General features: G+C 44.5%; 2 protein-coding genes across 3 annotated transcripts in view; both read right to left on the bottom strand.

Annotated features, from left to right (window-relative positions):
• The window catches only part of Cilk1 (ciliogenesis associated kinase 1), a 45,048-nt gene extending 44,671 nt beyond the window's left edge, over nucleotides 1–377 (bottom strand). The window contains exon 1 of the mRNA XM_006973711.4: nucleotides 239–377. Coding sequence (XP_006973773.3) covers nucleotides 239–339 — 101 coding nt within the window. The 5' untranslated portion in view covers nucleotides 340–377. The remainder of the gene's footprint in view (nucleotides 1–238) is intronic.
• LOC143274084 (uncharacterized) lies at nucleotides 369–23,588 on the bottom strand. 2 transcript variants are annotated; one of them, XM_076575446.1, is made up of 2 exons: nucleotides 23,327–23,588; nucleotides 369–511 (listed from the first exon to the last, which is right to left on the bottom strand). In XM_076575446.1, exon 2 carries the CDS (start codon nucleotides 486–488, stop codon nucleotides 369–371), a length of 120 nt encoding a protein of 39 aa, XP_076431561.1. In that variant the 5' UTR covers nucleotides 489–511; nucleotides 23,327–23,588. The 2 variants fall into 2 exon arrangements, with proteins under 2 accessions (XP_076431561.1, XP_076431560.1); XM_076575445.1 differs by lacking the exon at nucleotides 23,327–23,588 and adding an exon at nucleotides 18,574–18,724.
• Between the last annotated feature and the right edge of the window lie 100 nt (nucleotides 23,589–23,688).

Genomic DNA, 23,688 nt, shown 5'->3' with positions numbered 1-23,688 from the left:
TACCAGATAAACACGTGTCCTCTCCTGGAAAATGAAGTTTATTAACTTCACTACCACCTCATCATAAGCTGTACCGTTTCTTTATAACATTAGAATCATCGCCTAATGTTCTTCTTTATGCCCCCCATCCACTCCCCGTTAGACATGTTTCAAAGACAGGGAATGGACAGAACAGAGTTTAAAGCACCTTGATAGGTAGAGCTGGCTGTGAGTTCACAAGAGTGAAGCATACACTTACTTTTTAATGGCGATCAGTTCTCCAGACTCAATGCTTCTTCCCAGCAGGACAGAACCGTAGGTCCCATCCCCAAGCTGCTTGATTGTTGTGTATCTATTCATGATGTGCCTGCTCTGTTGGGACACTCATCTCAGGGCCGAGGGGGTTCAGTCCTGCAGCAGCAGCAGGCCTCCCCAGACTGTAACCAGATTTTTCGATGGCAGCACCAGCACAAGGTATTCAATAGAACGTGATTATCTCCCAAATACATATTTTCGAAGGTCAGTCTTCTGCCTGTAGAAAAGCATGAAGGATTAGGACAGATGTTCTTGAACATTTTGGGTTTGTGTATTTCTGGAATCTAAAACAATGGGCAGTGAACTGTAGTCACTAGATTGCCCTTCATTCATTTAAATGAAGTTTTATTGGGACAAAGGACATTTACACTTGCTGGTTACCTCTATTCATAATAGCAGAACTGATTCTGACATTGTATAGCCAAGAGTGGTTATGCTCTGGAGTCACAGAAAAAGCTGTCAACTCCTGGCCTATATATTCTCTTTCAAATACAAATAAACGTCTTCATAAAACTAGAGACACAATGCTTGGAAACGGATGAAATGAACTAGGTCCAATTCAGTGCTTCTCTGGGAAAACTGCAAGACTATGGTATATGGGGACTGCTGAACTAAGAGCACCCATGCTAAATGCATTCTTTGCACTTGAGCTACAACCAGCAGTGTAAACCTACAAAGGCAAGAAAGCCAGTACCACACCGTGGCAGAAAGAAAACCGACATGTGTCTCATGAACTATTTGCAGCTAAGCATCAACGGTTCTATTTTTTTCTCTTAGATGATTGGAAGCTGAACAAAGAAAGACTTATTCAAGGCCGATATAGGAGATATATAGCAGCTTCTGTGCTACCCATTGTTGTAGGTTTTTTTAAAAAATAGTAAGTCATTGATTTTTTAAAAACATACAATCGAGAGTCACTCTGTCTGCCTATAATAAAGAAGCTTTGTAATCCAGGTGACTACAATGTTCTCAGGCAAACACTCATAACATAAACACTTAATGAAGACGATGAGGGTATACTGTGACTGCTAAAGTAGCAATCTGAAGATTCTAATGGTAAAAGACGCGACGACGGAAGGACATGACTTCCTGCATATAACTCCTGTCTATGCAGCTTCTCCTTCCAAAAGAATTCCAGTCAATAAATGTACAATGAAAGGGGCAAGGAGAAATGTACTACTAAGTAAATACCACGGTAAGACTTGCAGGAGGCGAGGCTCATTGATCCACGAAGAAAGCAATGGGTGGGTGAAACAGGACATTTGTATAATCTCAAAATATACTGGTTAACTACTGGGGGGGGCGGGGGCGTGGGAGAACTTCACAAAAAGCAATCCAGAAAACAAAACTAAACAACAACAGCAACCAACCCAAAACAACAACAACCCCCCCCAACCCCAAAACCAAACCCAAAACGCTTCCCTAGCTGCTGGTAGTGACATACTTGAGTAAGAATGAGGCAGATCTCTTGTGAGTTTAAGTCCATCTTGGTGTAAAAAGGGAGTTCCAAGCCAGCCAGAGCTACACAATGAGACTGTATCTCAGGCCGGTGGTGGTGGCATGTGCCTTTAACCCCAGCACTCAGGAGGCAGAGCCAGGCAGATCTCTGAGTTCGAGGCCAGCCTGGTTTACAAAGTGAATTCCAGGAAAGGCGCAAAGCTACACAGAGAAACCCTGTCTCGAAAAACAACAACAACAACAACAACAACAAACCAATGAGACTGTATCTCAAGACAAAACAAAACTCCCAAACATCCTTGTGTCAATGGTAAGTTCAACATCCTGGATGAGATGTGATTAATAAAATCTAGATGTAATGCACTGAGAAAAGCACATCACCAGTCAGTGTGCTTTAAAATGTAGTAGTCTACAGCCGGGCAGCGGTGGCGCATGCCTTTAATCCCAGCACTTGGGAGGCAGAGCCAGGCGAATCTCTGTGAGTTTGAGGCCAGCCTGGTCTACAGAGCGAGATCCAGGATAGGCAACAAAACTACATGGAGAAACCCTGTCTCGAAAAACAAAAACAAAAACAAAATGTAGTCTACAGTATTCTCTTAAAAATGCAGAATCTCAGCAAGGCAGGGTGGTGCACACCTTTAATCCCAGCACTCGGGAGGCAGCCTGGTCTACAGAACAAGTTCCAGAACAGCCTGGGTTGTTATATAGAGAAACCTTGTCTCAATCCCTCCCCCCAACCAACAAAAGCAGAATCTCAGTCAGCTTAATCACAAGGAAACAGCACACAGACCCCCCAAACGAAGGATACAGTATATTCTACAATCAACTGGCCAGTAGGATTCAAGAGTCCAGATCATAAAAGACAAGAGCAGACAGAGAAACTGTAAGGCTGGAGGCAATTAAGGAGCTATGGCAGCTAAATTCAACACAGGATCCCAAATAAGATCCTCAGGAAAGGACGGCAGTGGAGACTTGAAGAAATGAACCGGAGCCTGCAGTTAGCCAGTAACATTATTACAACTACAGTAATTCTCTAGTCTTGACCATGGCTCCATGGTTACCTAAGATGGAGATGCCAGGTGCAGATACAAGTACTTTACTATCATTTGTAAATTTTCTGTGTCTATGATAGGCTCAACACTAAGAAACAACAATAAAAAAAAGAAACCTAGACTATGTTCTTGTAAACGTGCATGACTTGAGACTCCTTGGGGAACAGACTGGCAATCCTGACTTCCTACTCCCTATCATACAACTGCAAGAGCATGCAGGAGTCCAGCTCAGCCCACACACGCTCCGCTCATTCCTTCCCCCAGACGGGCATTTGGTTTCTTCTTGTTCTTCAGGATCTGATTCCCTACAACTTCTTTGTGCTATCCTTCACAGTGATGTATTCCACTGTGGGTTGATAAATATTCATAAAGCACATAAATATTAATACATATGCATAAATACAGGCCCTTCTTTCAAAGAGCTTAGCCATGGTAAGGAATGAGGGGGGTGGTATTTCAAGTAGGCCCAGGGTACCGGGGGCTTGGTGGGAATATGGAGTAGGGTTAGTTGGCTTGGCTTCCAGGTGGGTCAGTTCTTAGTTGGCTTGGCTTCCAGGTGGGTCAGTTCCAACTGGGCTCAGGGAGGCAATAAGAAAAGCAAATCAACTGAGTCACAAAGGAAAGCTAGATGTGCTGTATGGGAAACAGGGATGCTAGCAACACAAAGCACAGCAATGAAAGCATAAGGGTTTAAACTTGGGATCCAGGGGCAAAGTGGGGAACCTGAAGGCACAATCCCAGCATTCTGTTCTGGAGGACCTCAGATACCTTTGTGTATGTGTGTACATCTGTGTGTGTGTGTGTGTGTGTGTGTGTGTGTGTGTGTGTGTGTGTGGTGTATGCATGTGGGCACAGGGGCACTGGCCTGCGCATGCACACATGATGACCAGAGGTCAATTCTGGCTGTCTCCCTTTACTGCTCCCCACCTTGGTTTATTGAGACAGGGTCCCTCACTAAGCTTGGAGCTCAATGTTTTGCTAGCCTGGCTAAACAGTGAGACCCCAGGATCTACTTTCTCTGCATCGCCCCCTTTCCTAGCACTGGGAGTACAGCTGTACAACCAGGCTTTTTATACTGGTGCTAAGGATTCAAACTCAGTAAGTCTTCAAACGCTTTACTCACTGAGCCATATCTTCTCAGCTGCCCATGTTTATCAACATAGGTGTTGACTGGATTCTACTCTGAAAAAGAAGAAAATGCTATATAAAAAGACATTTTTCAGTCAAGGGAAGCAACCAGATAAATGAAAGCAAATTAGATAAATATTGTATCTGTCATAAATTTATTGAAGCTGATGCATATGCTGTGGCTCAGTGATAGCACTTATGTTATTGTTGGAAAATACACAGAAAGATCTAGAGATAAAGGACAATAATGGATGTGATTACAGCTTCATATGGGATTATGTCCCGATAAAGCCACTGTAAGGTGAAAATAATGTGAGTTGAAAATGCATCTGATATTCCTATCCTTCCAAATGCCATCCCTTAGCTTTGTCTACCTTCCACATGCTCAAAACACAGCTGGGCTACTTTATCATCAAGTATTAAATAGCTTCTATACACACAGATGTGCACTTTTTGTAGACATGATGGGATGTAAACACAAAACACAATATGACGCCAGCAGCACCCTCTGTAGAGATCAGCTGTTCACCCTCTGACGGAAAGGCTGCCTGGGAGCTGTAGCTTGCTGTCACTATTCAACATCAAGAAAGTATTGTACCACCTAACACAAGGCTGGGACGAGATCAAAACCGAGAACTCCAAGCGCAGTCTCTATGGAATGCATATCACTTTGGGCTCCATCCTAAAGCCGGAACTCTGTAACTGAACCACTGGGAAGTTGAGCACCATCAGCGTTCTGTGTGTATGCGTGCATATGTGCAGGTCTGGGACAAATTGGATAAAATGTTAACAGAGAAAAGCAGAATAAAGGGTGTGCTATGTTCTAAATTGTATCCCCACCCCATTCCCATCTGTAAGGAGAAGTTCTAACTCCCAAGGTGACTGCATTTGGAAATTAAGCCTAAAAAGAGGCAATTGGGTTAAAAATGAGGTCCCATGGGTACGACAGGATTAGTGTCCTGTCTCCTTTGCCCCACACCTGCCACGTGGAAGTCATCTGCATGCAATCTATAAATTAGGAAGAAGGACCTCACCTGCAGAAATCCATTACAACCTTGGCCTTAAGACTTCCCGACCCCCAGCGCTGAGAGAAACAAACCTCCATTGCTGAAGGCAGCCAGCTCTCTGTAGCTCGCTGTACTAGTCTGAGCATGCAGAGGAGCATGCAGAGGAGCATGCAGAGGAGCATGCAGAGGAGCTTCCATGTAGCTTTTCTGTAAACTTGACATTACTGCAGCTTGAAAGTTTAAAAGCTTCTCCTCAAAACAGTAGAAAGAGGGGAATCTTTTAAAAAGGCATATAGACCACACTGAACAGTTTACCTTCCTTTAAAACATACAAATGCGGATTTGCATGCCATGCCCTTCCCAGAACTCCCTTTCTTCCACGTGTGATCATCACGTCGTGGACTATTGGCATCGAGGCCTCGCTTCAATCTGACACCAAGGGGATCTGGTCATAGCCGAGAAACGGCGGCAGTGCTGTGTCTGGTCCCTCCTTTACCATCTGATCCCTCCTTTACCGCCTGGTCCCTCCTTTACCGCCTGGTCCCTCCTTTACCGTCTTCATCCTCATCTATTTGGTAGTGTGCATACTTTCTACGGCGACCATAGCTGCTTCTGTAGTGTATTAAGACTCCCAAGCCACCGTGATAAATCATCTTCCAGAAATCCACCCACCCACCCACCCAACAAACAACAAATCAACTCACTGGGACTCTGATTTGTCAAGACTCATCTAATTAATGAACTACATTCTTTTTTTTTTTTTTTCCAAGGAAGGGTTTCTCTGTGTAGTTTTGGTGCCTGTCCTGGAGCTCGCTCTGTAGACCAGGCTGGCCTCGAACTCACAGAGATCCGCCTGGCTCTGCCTCCTGAGTGCTGGGATTAAAGGTGTGCGCCACCACCGCCCGGCTATGAACTACATTCTTTATCTTTAAATTTTCATTATTATTTTGTATCTTGGTGCATGTTATGTATGTGAAAGGGCATGGTGTCGGGAGACGGGCAGGTGTGGCTTGGCATGAGTGTGGCAGTCAGAGAACAACTTTGTGGGGTCAGTTCTTTTCCTGGACCTTTACATGGGTTCTGGGGATCGAACTCAGGCCACCAGGCTTGTGCTGCAAGCACCTTTACCTGCTGAGCCACTCTGCTAGCCCCATAAATACACATTGATTGATTGGTTGATTTTGGTTCCATCTGCTCTGCTTTTTAGATAACGGTAAGTTGTTTTTTAAAACCAGGGGGACTGCTATGACCAGGCTGCACTTCCTGTTGTCGTTTCCTAGTTCATTAGGCATTTTGCTTCCTGTCTAACCAACCTGGCACACTGCTATTCAAGCTGATCTCTACATGTTTAGTGTTCTGAAGAAACCATGTCATGAAAGTGTGTATGCACATAAAGTCAGTCATCATGTGTTGCTCGGCTTTCTGCAGCCTTCACTGCACAGCTTTCCTCATAGGACCCATTTTCCATTCCTTAATTATCTCTGGCACGCACCTCTGAATCCTCTCAAGCCTTTCCACCTCCTTGATGAATTGTGTTGACTAAAGCTTAATAATGATTATATTACAGTGGTGTGTGGGCACCTCTGCTTTTCTTTATGCAATAGCCTTATACTACCAATTATTAACAAAAGCCTCTGCTTTATAGCTAATGCACCACTATTTCCTTATCCACTTAAATTGGATAATTGTAACAATGCTTTCCTGGATTACTAAGAAAACTACTTATGAATGAAGTACCTCACTGAAATTAAGATACCCTGAACCACTCAACACACAATTACCCTAACAGTTCTTCCTTGTTACAATTTGTCATTATTATCAAGAAACAAAAATCAATTATTATGGCAAGATCTGACTGACACTGTGTCAGGGTAGCAGCTTTGTATGCTGTTATACCAAGTAATTACATAATGATTGCATGACAGATCGGTCTAGTGCCTCTTCGTTCACTGATGTCAAATTGACCATGTATAATTTTAGTCAAGTTTTGCTGGCCTAGTCCTTAGAGGCAGAGTGAGTGGGAACCAGCTTTGATCGTTTTGAAAGCTCTCCAGGGAGGGCTAGGGTGCATGGAAGGCAAGGGCAATGGAGGAAATACCACCTCAGAGTGGGGCCCAGTTATGAAGGGGGTTGTGTATGTACAGGAGGTTTAGTCTTTATCTTGCAGAAGGAAACCTCCAGAGTCTTGCCAAGAAACACAAGAGGAAGATTCCCCCAGAGACTGAACAGTTGTTAGAGAGGAGAAAGCAAAGGCAGAGTGTAGGGGCCACTGCCACGGTTGAGTGACGTATGATGGAGGCCTACACAAAGGCAATCGGCCCGACTTCATCAGAAACAGGAGCAGACACCGTTTGGGATGTGGAATATATGTCTCAGCTAAGGATGTAGCTCAGTGGTACAGGATATGCCTAGCTGCACATGGCCTGGGTTGGACCCTTCTTGAACTGCAAATTAACTATCAAACACACTAACAAAAATCAACAAAACCACCCCTAAAACCAAACAACCTTTGGACTTGCTCACTAGGCAATTGCAAATAGCTCTAAAGGTTCCACTTTCCCCCTCAAGACGGTACATTAGTGGAACCTAATTTAGAAACATAATACTCAGACCAAGTTGACATACGTCAAGATTTCATGGCATTTCATTCACATAAAACACAACAGGAATGGTGTCTACTGGATTGTGCAGCGTGGCAATGCTGGGCTCAAAGCAAGCTGAACTGCTGCTGTTCACGTCTGGATGCCAAACTTTACAGAGACACATTAAAGAACCCAGTGAGGGTCCTCAATGAGAGCACAGAATGCTGGAGGCAAAGGAGGTTGGGGAGCCATAAAATTTTCTCAAGTATGCAAAAATGATATTAGAGAAAAGGTTAGTTGCATTATGTATGGATCCTGAGAACAGAACCATTCACCACAGGTAGTCATTTCCTTCTCCATGCTTAATTATGTTCCATACTGAAAGAATAAAGTGGTGTTATTCAAATTAGCACCAGGCGGGAAGCCAAGCAAAAACCAATTCTAAGCATATTCAAGCAAGAAGAGGTTAAATGTCTGAGATCAGGATTGTTCAGATATTACTTTTGTGGCTCAAGTAGGGAACGGATGCTCAGTTCTTCTGGGACACAACAGGGTGACTGATAGACAATGCAAAGAAAAAGAAAGGGTGCTCTGGCAGATGCCACCACTGGCCCACTCAACAGCAACATGACTCATCTTCCTTCGCTTATAGGACCTTGGTTTTATCCCAGATTAGCAGATTCAGGTCTAGAAGCCACCTGCTCTAGTCCTAAGCATTAATTTAAGCCTACTAAAAACTGTTTCGAGATGGGACAACAGCCCCAGCACATGCTATCAAAAGGGAAGTGAGTGGGTGAGGGCAGAGGAGGGCTGTACGTAGGAATAAGATCGATGACAGAGAAGCGGCCTGAGTTTTTGTCTTGAGTGTGGTTGTATAAAGCTGTGCTATACTGTGAGATCTCAATGGCAAAGATGAGAACATCTGTTAAGGGTGAACAGAAAGACATGAGCCCAGTCCTGTTTGCCATTAGCAGAGCTGCTGTCTACTCCCTGAACATATCTGCCTTTGAGTTCTTGCTGGATGACCTAATTAAATGTCCTTGATGCTGGGCACACTATTCTATCAAGAACAACTAAAAGCACTCCAGATAGCAGGTGAAGGCTCCATTGACAGGACGGTAATAAACTGACTTTCATCATCAGCACCATTATTGGGTCAGTTTTTCATCACCGTCTAAAAATACTTGGCACAAACAACTTAAAAGGAGAAATGATAGATTTTGGTTCATTGTTTCCAAAGTTTCAACCACAGTTGGTTGGCTTTGCTGGTTTTGGACTGTAGAAAAGCAGAACACTGTGACTAAGGGATGTGCTACCAGGCATGACCAACCTATAACATTGTGAAATGATGTTGTCTCCAAAGCTCACACTTAGGAAATACACACTCAAGTTACAAAAACAAACAAAACAAAACAAAAAGCACCACCCAAACAAACCCACAAAAATATCTCTTAATGTTTGAAGTTTATGATTTATGTTGGATATATTCATAATTATCCTCTACCACGTATCCTCTGAGCCAGAGGGTGGACACGCCCATTAGAGCAAAGCTGTGATCATGGCCAACAGAAAGCAGAAAGAGACTCACGGGGGCCCTAGAGGACATGTCCTCAGTGATCTACCTCCTCCAACTAGGACTGACTTCTGAAGGTTCCCATCACCATCCAATGACGCTGTCAAATCATGAATCCACCGGGTAGGTCAGAACTCTCGGGATCCAACCAGTTCTCAAAGACTGTATCCACTAGCTGGGGACCACGCCTTCAACACACGAGCCATTTTATTCCTAAGACACAGCAGTCATAATGACTGAACAGGCTATAGTCAGAGACATGTAGAAGAGGTGATTGTCTACTTGCCTGAGGTTCCTTTCAAGCTTCCCTCTACCATGCATTTCCATTTTGAAAGAACACAAGGCATAAATACAACATAAAGCTACAACAAGAAATGTCTTAATGTCTTATTCTGCTATCACTCAAGAGATGCCTGGAGAACTAGCTGGCCAAAACAGAAGCGTCCCTTCTTCACCCTGGAGTATTTTGATGTGCAGTTTCTCTTGGGCCTTTAAGATTCCTGTATGGTGGGTTCAATGCCCAGTACTGCATAAACTGAGTGTGGTGGTGCATGCCTGTAATTCTGGCACTCCTAAAGAGGTGGCAGGAAGCACTGAAGTTCAAGGTCACCCTTGGCCACCCAAAGCCTGAGATACATGAGACCCTGTTTTAAAACAACCAAAAGTAACCACAAAACTACTTAGTATCTTTAACTGTATAAAACTCAACTTCCGATTCAAGTTTCCCTGCTCCTCTCCACATTTACCCATGATTCACTAGGATTTCAGCCTAAAAGCAGAGGGCAGCTGTACACTGTAGAGTTCCTTACGATTTGGTAAAAACGCCAACTATTACCTTTTTCTGCAGTTGTGAGGGCCTCCATATTTGCGTATCCACATTTTTGCACGAACGGATGGGTACTGCATCGGTTACTTCTGCCTTTGTTACAATGTATCTGACTAAAGCAAGCTGACCAGGAAACCTCCAAGTTAAGAATTGCCTCCTCTTTCCTAGGTCAGCTCACACATCCATTTTAGACCTCCTGTCCTGTCCCACCGACAGATACAGCTAAGGATCCTTGCTCACGATGTCATAGTAGTCTGTCTACATCTGTTCCAGCCTCTGCCCCATGGTGGGTGACCCAGTGGACAGTCCTCTGCAGGGATGCAGCCCACACCTCTCTGTTCTCTGTGCCTTCACAATGCACACTTTGGCACACAGCAGGTTCTCGGAGGCTGGCCCAAATTGGAAGTTTAGACTTCACTATTTATTTTCGGTACCTCCTTGGGTACAGAAAACTCAGTGTGTCTCTTTCTTCATGGCCAAAACAAAGACCAGTGAATCGTTTGAGCTCTCTGGAAGCATTTTGAAGTTCTACAGCAGAAGAAGGGTGAACAGCACAGAGCTGCTGGAGATGCAGGCCTCTTAGGCCTCCAGCCACAGGGAGGCCCCTCCACGCTGTTTGGGGAGCCTTTTGTATTTGGATAATGCTCTATCTAAACAGGGAACGGCTTTCTTTCAAAGCATTCTGGCAAATGTTTGAAATAAACGTTACCATTTTCCTAGCAAGGTAACATTGGCAAAAACCTTCCTGTGCTCTGCCCCAGTTCCCTCCCCTCTCTGTTCATGACCAGGCACTCCTATCAGGGACCATGCTCATTCACAGCCTGGAAAACAGGCCTGGACCAGTGCAACCATAGGCCATTCTTTATTTTGGAACCTTGATGGTCAAGGATGCAGTTTCACAATTATATACAAAGATAAACTTATGGGCAAACTGAGGGTTTCTAGCTGTGAGCTCCAAAGCCACTCACACTTTCCAGCCCCTCAGGAAGAGCTCCCCAGCCCTTGACCTTGGAGGTCCTTCCTGTAGCTTCCACAGCCCCATGGTGAGTCTGCTTGTGTACAAGCCCCTAATGAACCTTCTCATGGGCCTCCCAAAATGCACTTCATCTTACAGGTTTCTAATGACTTTTTGGACCTTAGTTCAAATGTGTAAGAACTTTATGAGAGTAACTTAATATTGTGAATTTCTCTTATAAAGCTGCCTGAAAACAGTACGTCTTTTTTATTCCTCCCTCCAGGACCTAATTTCTGCACCTGTACACACTAAAATAAATCTTCTATGCGTTTTGACTCTTGGACGACTTTTTCCTGTTAGGAATAGCAGCTATGACCCTGAAAGACACTTCCTTCCAGAGAACTTGCTTTGCCTGCACCCTAACAAAGGAGTGCATTAAAGATGCCTGTAGCCATTGCACTGACTGCACAAGAGGAGGACATCAATCATCTGCCTTCCTTCTTCTATGCCCCAGAAACTGAAGGGAGAGTTCCTCTAGACTCAGTTTGAAGGTGCAGCTATCATGGCAGGGAAATCACTGTGGAAGGAAGCCTTTGGTCATATTGCATCCTCAGTAGGAAGCGGGAAGAGATGAATATTCACCAATGCTCAGCACCTTTTCTCATTTTTACCTAGCCTGGACTCCAGCCTTGGGATGGTACAACCCACATTCAGGGTGGTATGTTCCCATGGTGAGTCTAAATCTTGTCAAATTGGGATTACAACATGTTTAACTTACGAATGGCTTTACGCTGCTTACGCTGCTTCACTAAAATGCATTAAGGATGAAATGGCACCTTAATATGAAAAAAAAAAACAAAATAGAGCAGGGATCAGTAAACTTCTTCTGTGAAGAACCAGCAATACTTGCGGTTCCAAGGGCTTACACATCTCTGCCACTGTAGGCAGGAAGCCGTCACAGGCATCACAGAAATAATGGCATGGCTGTAGTCCACTACAACGTTATTCACAAAAACAGGCAGAGGCCAGGACCTGGTCCCCAGGTCATAGTTTCCTAACCCCTCAAACAGGAAACCCCTATGTAAATGGAAACACTCTCCATAGAAATCATTTTACAAGGCCACATTTACAAAGGTATAGTTACCCCAGACTCCACCTCCAGGAGGGCAGAGGTTTTAGCATCATTATAACTGCATTCCTAGCTTCTAGAATCTAGCAGACAGCTGGGACACAGAATAGCCATCAAAAAGGTGTGTTGATGAGCACTTTATAGATGCGTAAAGTGCCATGCTGATTGTAGGTGACTTCCTGTTTCAGTAAGTTACCCCCACCACCGTTCCTCACAGTCCCCTTTTTGGCAAAATAGGTCAACCATATTAGGACTCGGGCACAAAAGTGTGGGTCCTTCTAAAAATCTGTGCAGTAATTTTGAAAACCATGTAGATCTTGAAAGATCTTGTTTTCCTTTCCTTCAGTTCCATCTGAAATCATTCTCTAATAAACTTACTTTTAAAGAAAGAAAATCCAAGAAGACAAAAGAATTAACTATCATTTCTGTGAACTACAAGTCTATGAAGAAGCATGCTATTTTGGAATGTTTGTATATACATGATATTTGTATATACTTTAAACATAGACTTCAGGGGCTGGAGAGATGACTCAGAGGTTAAAAGCACTGACTGCTCTTCCAGAGGTCCTGAGTTCAATCCCCAGCAACCACGTGGTGGCTCACAACCATCTTTAATGAGATCTGGCACCCTCTTCTGTATACATAACAAATAAATAAATCTTAAAAAAACATAGACTTCAGCTCACAGGCACAGTTAAGAGGGTAATTTCGTAATTTCATAGAGTATTTTTATTATGTCTGCATTCCAACTACAATTATTACAGAGTCAGGTGTGAACATCAAAAAAGTCCAATTGTGGGTGTTACATCAGAGCTTAAAAAGTTTCACATTTGGGGGCTGGAGAGATAGCTGCTGCTCTCCCGGAGGACCTAGGTTCGATTCCCAGCACCCACATGGCAGTTCACAACTGTCTGTAACTCCAGTTGCAGGGGATTGGACACCATCACACAGACAGACATGCAGCAAAACACCAATGTACACAAACTAAAAATAAATAAATCATTTTTAAAAAAAGTTTCACATCTTGAAGCACACCAGATTTTTGTTGTTTAGTTAGAGATGGTACAGTCAAGTAAGTAATTGGATATTGCAATCCTTCATCTTAGTTCTGGAGAATCACATTATTATTATTACTATTTTAAGTTTTAGATTTATTTACTTCATGTGGATAAGGGTTTCACCTGCATGTATGTATGTATACTATGTGCATGCCTGGCACCCACGAAGGTCAGAAGAGTGTATTAGATCCCCCAGAACTTAGTTATGGATAACTGTGAACTACCATGTGGGTGCTGGGAATTGAACCTAGGTCCTCTGCTCAAGGGACCAATGCTCCTAACTGCTGAGCCATCTTTCCAGCTTGTGAATACTACATTTTACTGTGGGCTCTACAGCTGCCATATTAGCCATGTTTACCTTGCATTATGCTATGCCTATAAATGTTACATTTAAAAAAAAAAACTACTTATAATAAGTCTTTTTACAAAATAAGTTGTTGGGGGGTTTTTGTTAGAGATAGGGTCTCACTCTACAGCCCAGGCTGGCCTAGAACTCACTATGTAATCTGGGTTGTTCTCAAACACAGCAATCTACAGACCTCAGTTTCTTGAGCTGCAATTATAGATGTGAGCCACCGTACCTGGCCAGAACATGTGTATCTTCATAAGGAAGTTAGAGCTGTAGTCCAAAGGTAAACACTAACCTAAGTCAGGCCATGGTTACACTGTGATCTCAGAATAATGTGTCTAATTCATCCAGCACACACCTCTTAGTCAATCACGCCATCTATCAACTCTCAAGGCCACAGACAGAGTCTGATACACTAGTCCCAGGCCCTTTTCTGGATGTCATGGCCAGGCCAAGTGTGGTGTCTTACATCTGAAACGCCAGCACTCAGGAGGCTAAGGCAGGACTGTCCTGAGTTTGAGACAAGCCTGAACTACAAAGATCCTGTCTTTAAAAAAAGAATGCCATGGAGTGGGGTGGTGCACGACTTTAATTTCAGTACTCAGGAGGCAGAAGCAGGCAGATCTCTGAGTCGAAAGCTAGTCTGGCTACATAGCAAGTTCCAGGGCTACACAATGAGATCCAACCACAAAAATAAATAAAAAGGACATAAATAAAATTCAATTGTAAAAAAAAATGGCATGGCCTTCAAAGAATGTTAATGGAGAATGAACAGTTAGTTAAGTGAGACACTGATTCTCAATCTACACATCAGCGTATACAGAAAGGTCACGGTCCTTGTCAGTTTTCACCATCACCTGGACACAGCCTAAGAGTCACCTGAGAAGGAGCCTCAATTGAAGGATTGTGTAGATTGGTCTATGTGGGATTGTCTTGATTGTTGATATGGGGAAAGGGGTGGACAACACCCCGCCCCCCTGTGGGTGGCACCACACCCTCAGCAGGTGTCCTGGGCTGCATTAGGAAGGTAGGTGAGCATGAGCTGTGTGTGAGCCAGTCAGCAAGCAGTGCTCCTCTATGGTTCCTGCCTGGACCCCCTCGGTGATGGACTGCAACCCATAAGGTAAAATAAACCCTCCTCCCCTAAGCTGCTTTTGGTCAACGTGTTCTATCCCAGCAACAGAGACGAAACTACAACGGTCACCATTCCCGGAATTCTGTCCAGAAACCACTGGGTAAGTAGTCCTGCGTAAACACACACAGCCAAAGCCAGGGTGATAGCTCACACTTGCAACCCCAACACCTGGGAGGTTGAGGGCTCACCTGGCCCCCTGGGCTGCAGAGCAAGCCTGCATCTTGGTCAGGGTTTCTATTGCTGTGAAGAGACACCATGACCACAGCAACTCTTACAAAGGAAAACATTTAACTGGGGCTGGCTTACAGCTCAGAGATTCAGTCTATTGACGTCATGGTGGGAAGCATGACAGCACGTGGGTAGACATGGTGCTGGAGAGGTTGCTGAGAGCTCCACATCCCGACTGGCAGGCAGCAGGAAGAGAGAGAGTAACACTGAACCTGGCTGGAGCTTCTGAAACCTCAAAGCCCACCCCCAGTGACACACTTATTCCAACAAGACTACACATACCCCAGAAAGAGCACGCCTCCTAATGGTGCCAGTCCCTATGAGACTATGGGGCCATTTTTGTTCAAACCACCACAACCACTGTCTCAAAAATCAAAACAAACAAATGAATATAGATATCTTCCACAAGCAGATAAATACATCTTTAAATTGACAAGATCCCACAAAATGAAGTAGAAGAGGTTGCTGATTTTTTTTTTTTTTTTAAGGCAGAAATGTTCCTGGCAAGATTCAGAAGGAAAAATAGCAACAGATCCCAGAAACAGAACTGTAGCCAGGAATAATGTAAGCTCCGGCAGCACTTTTAGTAAGTGTAAGATCCACCACATGGTTAGCCTGGCCCTCCTCTAGGTTCAACTATGAAATGTCTACTACAAATCTACCAAAGGTATGCCACCTGTTTAGGACTCTGGCCGTCCCTGTGAAGGGACAGGCAGAACTTGGTCGGCCACTCCTGAGCAGGCACTGTAGATGGTCTTCACACTACAACTGGTTCAAGGAGGAGAGTGATCCTGGAAGAATCCAACACAGCCATGTGACTGTAAAGGAGAGACGAGCCTGACCGTAATTTTGCCTGACTCTGAAACCACAGACATATTGCCAGACATAAAATAAGGCTCTAGGTCTAAGAGACTTAAAATACCTAGACCAATTAGAGAGACATCTTACGACAGGCTAATGAACAAAGGAGAAATGAGTAATTAAAATAGATAGAACCCAACAGGACTTGGGAGTTGATAAAGTAGTGGCTGTGCAAGCACAAAGACCTGCGTTCAATCCCTAGCACCCACACACAAGCCAAAACCAGGCGCAGAGGTGCATGCTTGTAATCTAATCGGACCAGTGAGATCCTCTGCTTCTAGACATGAGATAGTGACTGAGGAAGACAGCTGTAACCAGAAGTTTCTCTCCTGCCCGCTGGTTCCAAGTAACCGTTCAGAGGCTTAATATTAATTATAAATGTTTAGTCGATTCCTCAGGCTTATTATTAGCTAGTTCTTACATTTAAATTAACTCATTTCTATTAATCTAAGTATTGTCATGTGGCCGTGACATTACCAGTTTGCTGACATGTTGTTCCTTGGGCAGCTGGATGGTATCTCCCAGACTCCGCCCTTCTTCTCCTGTATCTCTGCTTGGATTTCCCACCTGGCTCTATTCTGCCTTGCCATAGGCCAAAGCAGCTTTATTCATCAACCAATGAGAGCAATACATATTCACAGATACAGAAGGACATCCCACTTGAGACAGACAATGTTGACCTCTGGCCATACACATCTATACATACATGTACCTGCACATATACACACACGAGCATATTTACAAACACACAAAACAATATCATCCCCCAGGGATGGGTACTATTCACACAGGAGAGTGTGGACAGAGAGGTTCTAAAGAGAGTAATACCATGGTGACACTGGGTGATGGAGTCTGGCCCCCACCGTAAAACATTAAGCACAAAGAAATTAGATATGAAGGATGAGGCCCCTTAGGAAAGGCCTTGAAAAACCAGATGGACTAGTGTAGAATTGAGATAAGTGACAGAGACAACTAAGGGCCGCTTGGCCGGGAGAAATATAACAAAGTGATCACGTGAAAAACTTGGATGGCCAAGGGCAATAGAATGATGAGGGGAACAGAGAAGGAAGCTTCTCATTCATTTGCTCCCCGGGCAAACATTTGACGAGGGCTTACTAACAGGCATGGAACGCTAACTACAAGGTGGTGTCAGTGCTACAAGCTGCAGGAAGGGAAGGGCAAGGATTAGATTAGATGTAGAGGGAAGGAGCTGTAGGAAACACATTTCAAAGGTCTTGATGACTCACGGATACAAAGGATGGAAGGAAGGATGGTTAAAGGTAGCCAAGTGCTTGAAAATCGAAACAATCCTCAGCTTTATTGGGGACCTTAAAAAGCTATGGGGAGGGGGAATAGAAGAGCGAAACCAAGAGAAGGGCTTTGCTGGCGTTCAACAGTCAGTAAGTGAAACTCCAAACGGCCAGCTCCTCATCCTGCTAACAATTACCATGGCACATAGGGAAGACACTTCAGTAAGAAAAGTGATTTCTTTGTGACTAGTATAAACTACTCAGGCAGGCTCCATGGACCCTACAGCACACTCCTCCATGATCAGAAACTGGTTGGTCTCATTGACAGCTGAGGCTGCCCTTCTTCGCACCCACTTACCAGTGTGACTCTGAAGAAAGGGAAAGGCAAAGTAGAAAGGAAAAAGCAGGAAGTGTTCGGGGCCACTGTAAGGTTGCACCTTAAGAGGCAGGGGCTGACCCAGGATGTCATTTGAAGTAAAAAAAAAAAAAAACCCCAGCACATTCCGGGTGCTGGTGGCACATGCCTTTAATGCCAGCACCAGGGAGGCGGAGCCAGGCGGATCTCTGAGTTCGAGGCCAGCCAGCCAGCGAGTTCCAGGACAGCCAGGACATCACAGAGAAACTCTATATGGAAAACCCCCAAACTCCCAGCACTGTCCTCAGTTCTACTCTGACTTCCCAGTGTTCCACAGTCCTAGGTCCCTGGGAAGGATGTAAAGAATCTACCGAATTACAGTGCTTTGTTCAGAAACTATTTCAGATGTGCATACTTATGCATACATTAACTCCTGTCACAGTTGGGCATAGAGTCAAGACACGGATATTTCAAATAAGGTGTATGCTGACCACACTAACTGAAAGCTCTTTTCGATTTTATATGATGCAAGGGCACCATTCATTATTGGGACACACCCTGAAGCCCCAACTCACCAGGAAACGGGTGAAAACTGCTAACTATTAAACTCCTCTTACTACAAAGAGTGCTGGGGTCAAAATTATAAAACAAAAACTGTCAATAGCTCAGAAATCCGGTCCGGTGTGCAACATCCAGGGTAGAATGTCCTCAGCCTTAGCGAAAGCTACTCTTTAATAAGTGGAAATGAATACACGCCTCTGCAGAAAGACACATTAATTTTACCTCTTGTACAAGCCATAAATGCTAGCGTCAAACTTTTAAAAGGTTAACACCACAAAACAAATGGTCGTTCTGAAAATGAAAAAAAAAAATCTTTCAGTATCTTCCTCCAAACATCTGGTCGGAGTGGTAAGAAAGAAATCAGTGTAGAAGGAAATCTGGAGGAAAATGGTTGCGAGTAAGTGTTGAGTATTCTTGCTCAGACCCCTGTGGGGCTGCCAAGGGCCTAGTTAGTTAGGCAAATGGTAAGCCCAAGTCGTCAGCACCGACCCACCCGCATCCCCATCCGGATCCCCCGCCCCGACCCGCCAGAGGTTTCAAGTCGCCTAGGATGCTCCACTTCTGCAGACTGAAAGGTAAACACACCCATCAAGAGCCCTGGGGTCGGGAGTTTTCTCGGCAAAGGAGTGAGACCCACAGGACCGCGGGGTCTACCCAGAAAGCCGCAGTCCCTCCCTAGCCTTCCTGGCTGTGAGTTCGCTCGGGTCAGCCGGTACCGCCCAACACCCAGCGACAGGTCGCGGCGCAGCCCTCCAGCCCCAGCCCCACTTACAGGCAGCGATCGCAGCCCGGCGGCGGCGCGTGCACTGGAGCGGGCCCGGCAGGCAAGGGTAGTGGGATCGGAGCGGGCGAGCCCCGCAAGTCCACACCCGGCAGCGCGTGGCATCCAGCAGGCACTCGCCGCTCCGCGGCCTCCAGTAGCAAAACAAACAAAAGGCAGAGTGGCTTCTAGTGGGGACGACCGGCCGCTTTCCCTGGAAAAGCTGCCCTGCAGCTCCCCTCGCTGGCCCCGCGCGGCCCTGCACCGCGGTCATCTCCCTGACGCTCGGCAGAGGGCAGCGCTGAGCTCCCGGGCCCCACCAGACCTGCCACCTGCCAGGCTGGCTGACCCAGCACACCCAAAGAAGGGGAGCCCTGCTGAACATCTTCCTGCTTGAATGTAAATCAATGCGATTGAATTGTAGACTCACAATGTCTCAAAACAACAAATTTTGGTGTCTGAAGTTAACCACGGTAGAAAAATGCTTTCAGCGTTGTTGCAACTTAAGTTTGAAAGACTGAATGGCTACCTTTCCATGTGGGAAACCATCCGGATGCAATCTACAATCTTTTTTTCCACGCAGCTGTAGGAAATCTAACCCTACTTCCGGTGGTTCTCAACCGAAGGGTCCCTACTCCTTGGGGAGAGAGGGCATCTAAGGATGCCTAAAACCATCGGAAAACACAGATATTTACATTACGATTCATAACAGTAGCAAAATTATAGTTATAAAGTAGCAACTAAAATAATTTTTTCCACAGAAGGAACTGTACTAAAGGGCTGCCGCATTGGGAAGGCTGAGAAACACCAGAACAAACTCACGTCATAAATTATATTGTAAAGTGGACGTGGTGCTGTACACCTTTAATCCCAGCACTCAAGAGGCAGAGGCAGGCAGGTCTATGTGAATTCTGGGTCAGTTTGTTCTACATAGTGAGTTCCAGGACAGCCAGGACTATGTAAAGAAACCCTGTCTCAAAAACCCAAACAAACAAACAAATAACAAAATTGTAGACGTCCCCTTAAATCATCTTAAGGGACGGCTCTGAAGCATTTTGAAAAAATCCAAACTACCTCTCAACCCCTGGAATCCACTGTTCCACAGGGGTATCCCTAGAAGTTAGTAAAAACAAATTTTTGGGCCTCACCCCACAAGTTCCTGGGGTAGTTGCTGCGAGTCTGGAGACCCACACCGTTCTAAACAACACTATTTTATCCAATGCATCAGTAACCCTTTATACTGTTGGGTTTTTTGTGAGTTTAACTCCCCCATTCAGGCTTGGCCTTGACACTGAGATGGTGGAAGTGGAAAGGTCAAGAGTACAAAGCCACTGTGGGATATACGAGAGCTTGTCTCAAAAATAAAATAAAGTAATCCCCAGCTCACCACCATATCAATTTCCTTTCATGACTTACGTCTGAATCCTAAAGACTGAAGGCAGTCTTCCCCCAATCCACCCCACCCCCGAATTTACCAAAGCTCCAATCGCTTCTTCCTTTTGCTTCTGTTGAAACCTACCAGATGATAGTCAAGTTCCCTTAGGCTTCTGTCAACATTTATTTACCTCTCTGCTTAACTCTATGATAGCCAACCCATATGGCAAGTGAGAATCACAAATCATCATCAGTGAACATAAGACAAGGAGCCTAATTAGTCACACGGTGCTCATAAAGGCAATCTTTAAAGTAACTAATTTAATGGCCCAAGCCAGTCTACCTTGCAAATAGGGAAACTATCTTGGTCTACTTTTGGTAGAGGTCCATTGGGTTACTAAGTAGCTTGGATTAGTAACTCTGGCCCTTGGGAAATAATACATGTTGTGGTAATAAAAACCAGTGATGAGGGCTACTGGATACAATGGAGTCCAACTGAAATATGAATCAGCTGCCGTGAGTTCTAATTGTGCTTTAATGAAACAGGAACTCTCACTGTGAAGCAAACAGTGTTTCAATAAAGCAGGTACGCAATTTCTCTTCACAAATATTTATTTTATTAAGCTTTACTATTTTCTTAACTTGTTAGAAGAGTAGAAAACATGTCAATTGGCCAGCCTACCTTGAACATTCAACACTCGCAATGAAACTGACAAGTTCTGAAACTATTTCAAATGATTCTTCATTTGAAAACTGATCTTTATAATTCCAAGCACATCTGTTATACGCTGTGGAATAATCCTTCTGCAGGCTGGGAATATGTAGTACTCTCATTGGTTAATAAAAAAGCTGATTGGCCTATAGCAAGGCAGAATAAAGCGAGGCGGGAAAGCCAAACTGAAAATGCTGGGGGGGTGAAGGGCAGAGTCACAGAGACACGAACAGCCACTCAGGGAACAAGACATGCTAGAGGACAGGTAAAGCCATGAGCCACGTGGCAACACATAGATTAGTAAAAATGGATTAATTTAAATGTAAGAGCTAGTTAGTAATAAGCCTGAGCTATTGGCCAAGCATTCATAATTAATATAGAAGCCTCTGTGTGTTTAACTGGGACCAGGCAGTCAGGACAGAAAAACTCCGGCTACAATTATAAAGCATTTTTTTTTTCCCATTTAAAACCTGATTTTAAAGGGATAACTGGAAGAAAACATTTTCTCGGAAGGCCTATGTTTTAGAGCCTCCTTTTAAAACAAAGAAAACTATTGAATTTTTGGCCAACATTGAATATAAAGTAGTTTTTTTTTTTTTATACGTAGTTAACTTAGTGTACAAATAAAAACATCCATAGAAAAGGGCTGCTCTAAAACATAGGATTTAGGCAAGACAACTCCACTGGTGTATTAGCGGCATGGAGGTGATAAGTAAAATCAACTGCTTTCTGATTGGCTCTGAGACCTGCTCCACAGGAAGGAATTCATGTCTGAGACAGTAAACCTTGTCAAAGTCCATGGCTCAGGAGGTTAAGGTCCTATGGAGGAAACCCATGACTTGTTTTACTAGATGGACACATTGTTAAACTGCCTTTTAAGTATTTGTTTATACCCAGAGATTAGCACTGCTCTCAACCTTACCTAGTCAGAGAAGTCTTCTGCAGTGGACAGCAGTTAATGCAGAGACTCATCACTGGTCAAAGTGATGCTGTTCAGAGGTCAAGGAACAGGTTCCTTTTCTCTGCTGATTAAAGAATTAAGAAGCAGGGAGCTGGAGAGACAGTTTGGCCATTAAAAGCACTTGCTGCAGGCCAGGCGGTGGTGGCGTTCACCTTTAATCCCAGCACTCGGGAGGCAGAGGCAGGCGGATCTCTGTGAGTTCGAGGCCAGCCTGGTCTCCAAAGTGAGTTCCAGGACAGGCACCAAAGCTACACAGAGAAACCCTGTCTCGAAAAACAAACAAACAAAAAACCCAAAACAACAACAAAATAAATAAATAAAAGCAGGTACTGCTCTTGTGGAGGCCTGAATTTAGGTTTCCAGAATCTATGTAAGCTGGCTCATCAGTCACCTGTAACACCAGCTCCAGGTGATCCAAACCCTCTGGTTTTCTTGGGTCCTCTCACACATGTGGTGCACATAATCTTATACAGGTGCACACACATATAAACACAAATAAAAGTAAGTCTTTTAAAAAGAGGAATTAGCTGTGTGTGGTGGCGCACGCCTTTAATCCCAGCACTTGGAAGGCAGAGGCAGGTGAATCTCTGTGAGTTTGAAACCAGCCTGGTCTACAGAGTGAGTTCCAAAATAGCCAGGGCTGTTACACAAAATCCTGTTTAAAAAAAAAAAATTAAAAAGGAATTAAAAGGCAGGAAAGAAATCTTGGGTAGTCCCAGCAGAGCCATCATATGATACTGAGGAAATTGAGTTCCCTTCCTGGGGTTCTTAGTCTTGTTAATAAAAGAGTTTAAAAATGGACACAAGCAGAAGCTCAAGAACAAGGAAAACTCTAAGGCTGGTGAGCTGTAAACCATGAAATGCTAGGAGGAAGAGAACAGAGCAGACCAGCAGCCACATGACAGGAAGGGAAACTTTGGAGAAGGAGCAAGGAAGCTTTTAGTTAGGGAGTTTAAAAGCATACTTAGGCTCTGGCTAGAATCTTAAAGAAAAAGGCAGAAAGAAAAAAAAAAAGTCTTCAGGCAGACCTGAACAGACAGACCCAGGTGAACACTTCATGCTGGCTTCTAGACAATGCACTGGAGGTGGGAATCCTGGGAAGGAAAATTACAATATGAACCCATCTTCCTAGGGGTGGTCCTCTAGCCAAGTCCCCTGACCTATCCCACTAGATTAATTCTTAAGGACAGTCTCCATCTAGAGGTGGATTCCATTAATTACAAAACGGTGGCGCATGCCTTTAATCCTAATGCACGCCTTTAATGCCCACTCTGGAGGCAGAGGCAGGCAGATCTCTGAGTTCGAGGCCAGCCTGGCCTACAGAGCGAGTTCCAGGTGAATACACCACAGAGAAATCCTGTCTCCAAAAACCAAAAACCAAAAAACCCGATGAGAATAAGCGACAGTGCTCAGCCCTAAATGGGACATCTAGATGCCCTCCCCAGCCCCCAGCTCCCGCAACATCTAAGAAGGTGGGGTGGAGAGAATGCGGATGGCGGGGTGTGCTCTGAAATGCTGTTTTCTGGACACGACATGATAGTTGTACTCATTAACTCACTGCAATTATGATTATTTTTACAAAATCAAACCAACAAGACCAGGCAATTTTCCAGCAGGCAACATTAACTGGACTCGGTGGATGACAAACTAAATCAATAAGCAACATACAAAGGATTTGCAATTTCTTACTGTAATCAAGTTGCACCCTTCCCTTTTACCTCCATTTCTTTGCCGAAGACGTGCTTCATTTATGAGCTCCAGAATAAAGTAGCACAATAAAAATTTAAATTCTGTGAAGTCGGGAGAATGTAGAGTCCTGGTGGTTAGGTCCTGACACTTACAGAAACTCAATAAATGTTGTCTAAATGTCTGTCAAAGGCTACGAAGCCCGCAAGTTTTGCTAGCATATGCCTGTAGGTGAAAAAAGTTCTAAAACGTGCAATCCGAGTGCCTTCTATTGACGTGGAATCGGATGTTTGGGCTTTAAGAAGTGGCACAGGGTTGGGGGTGGGTGGGTGTTAAGTTCCGGCTCAACGTGGACCTGCCGACTACAAATCCCAGCGTGCCTCGTTGCGTCGTC

This window comes from Peromyscus maniculatus, chromosome 7 (assembly GCF_049852395.1).
Source record: "Peromyscus maniculatus bairdii isolate BWxNUB_F1_BW_parent chromosome 7, HU_Pman_BW_mat_3.1, whole genome shotgun sequence".
NCBI lineage: Eukaryota > Metazoa > Chordata > Mammalia > Rodentia > Cricetidae > Peromyscus > Peromyscus maniculatus.
This window is presented reverse-complemented; position numbering and strand designations above follow the sequence as displayed.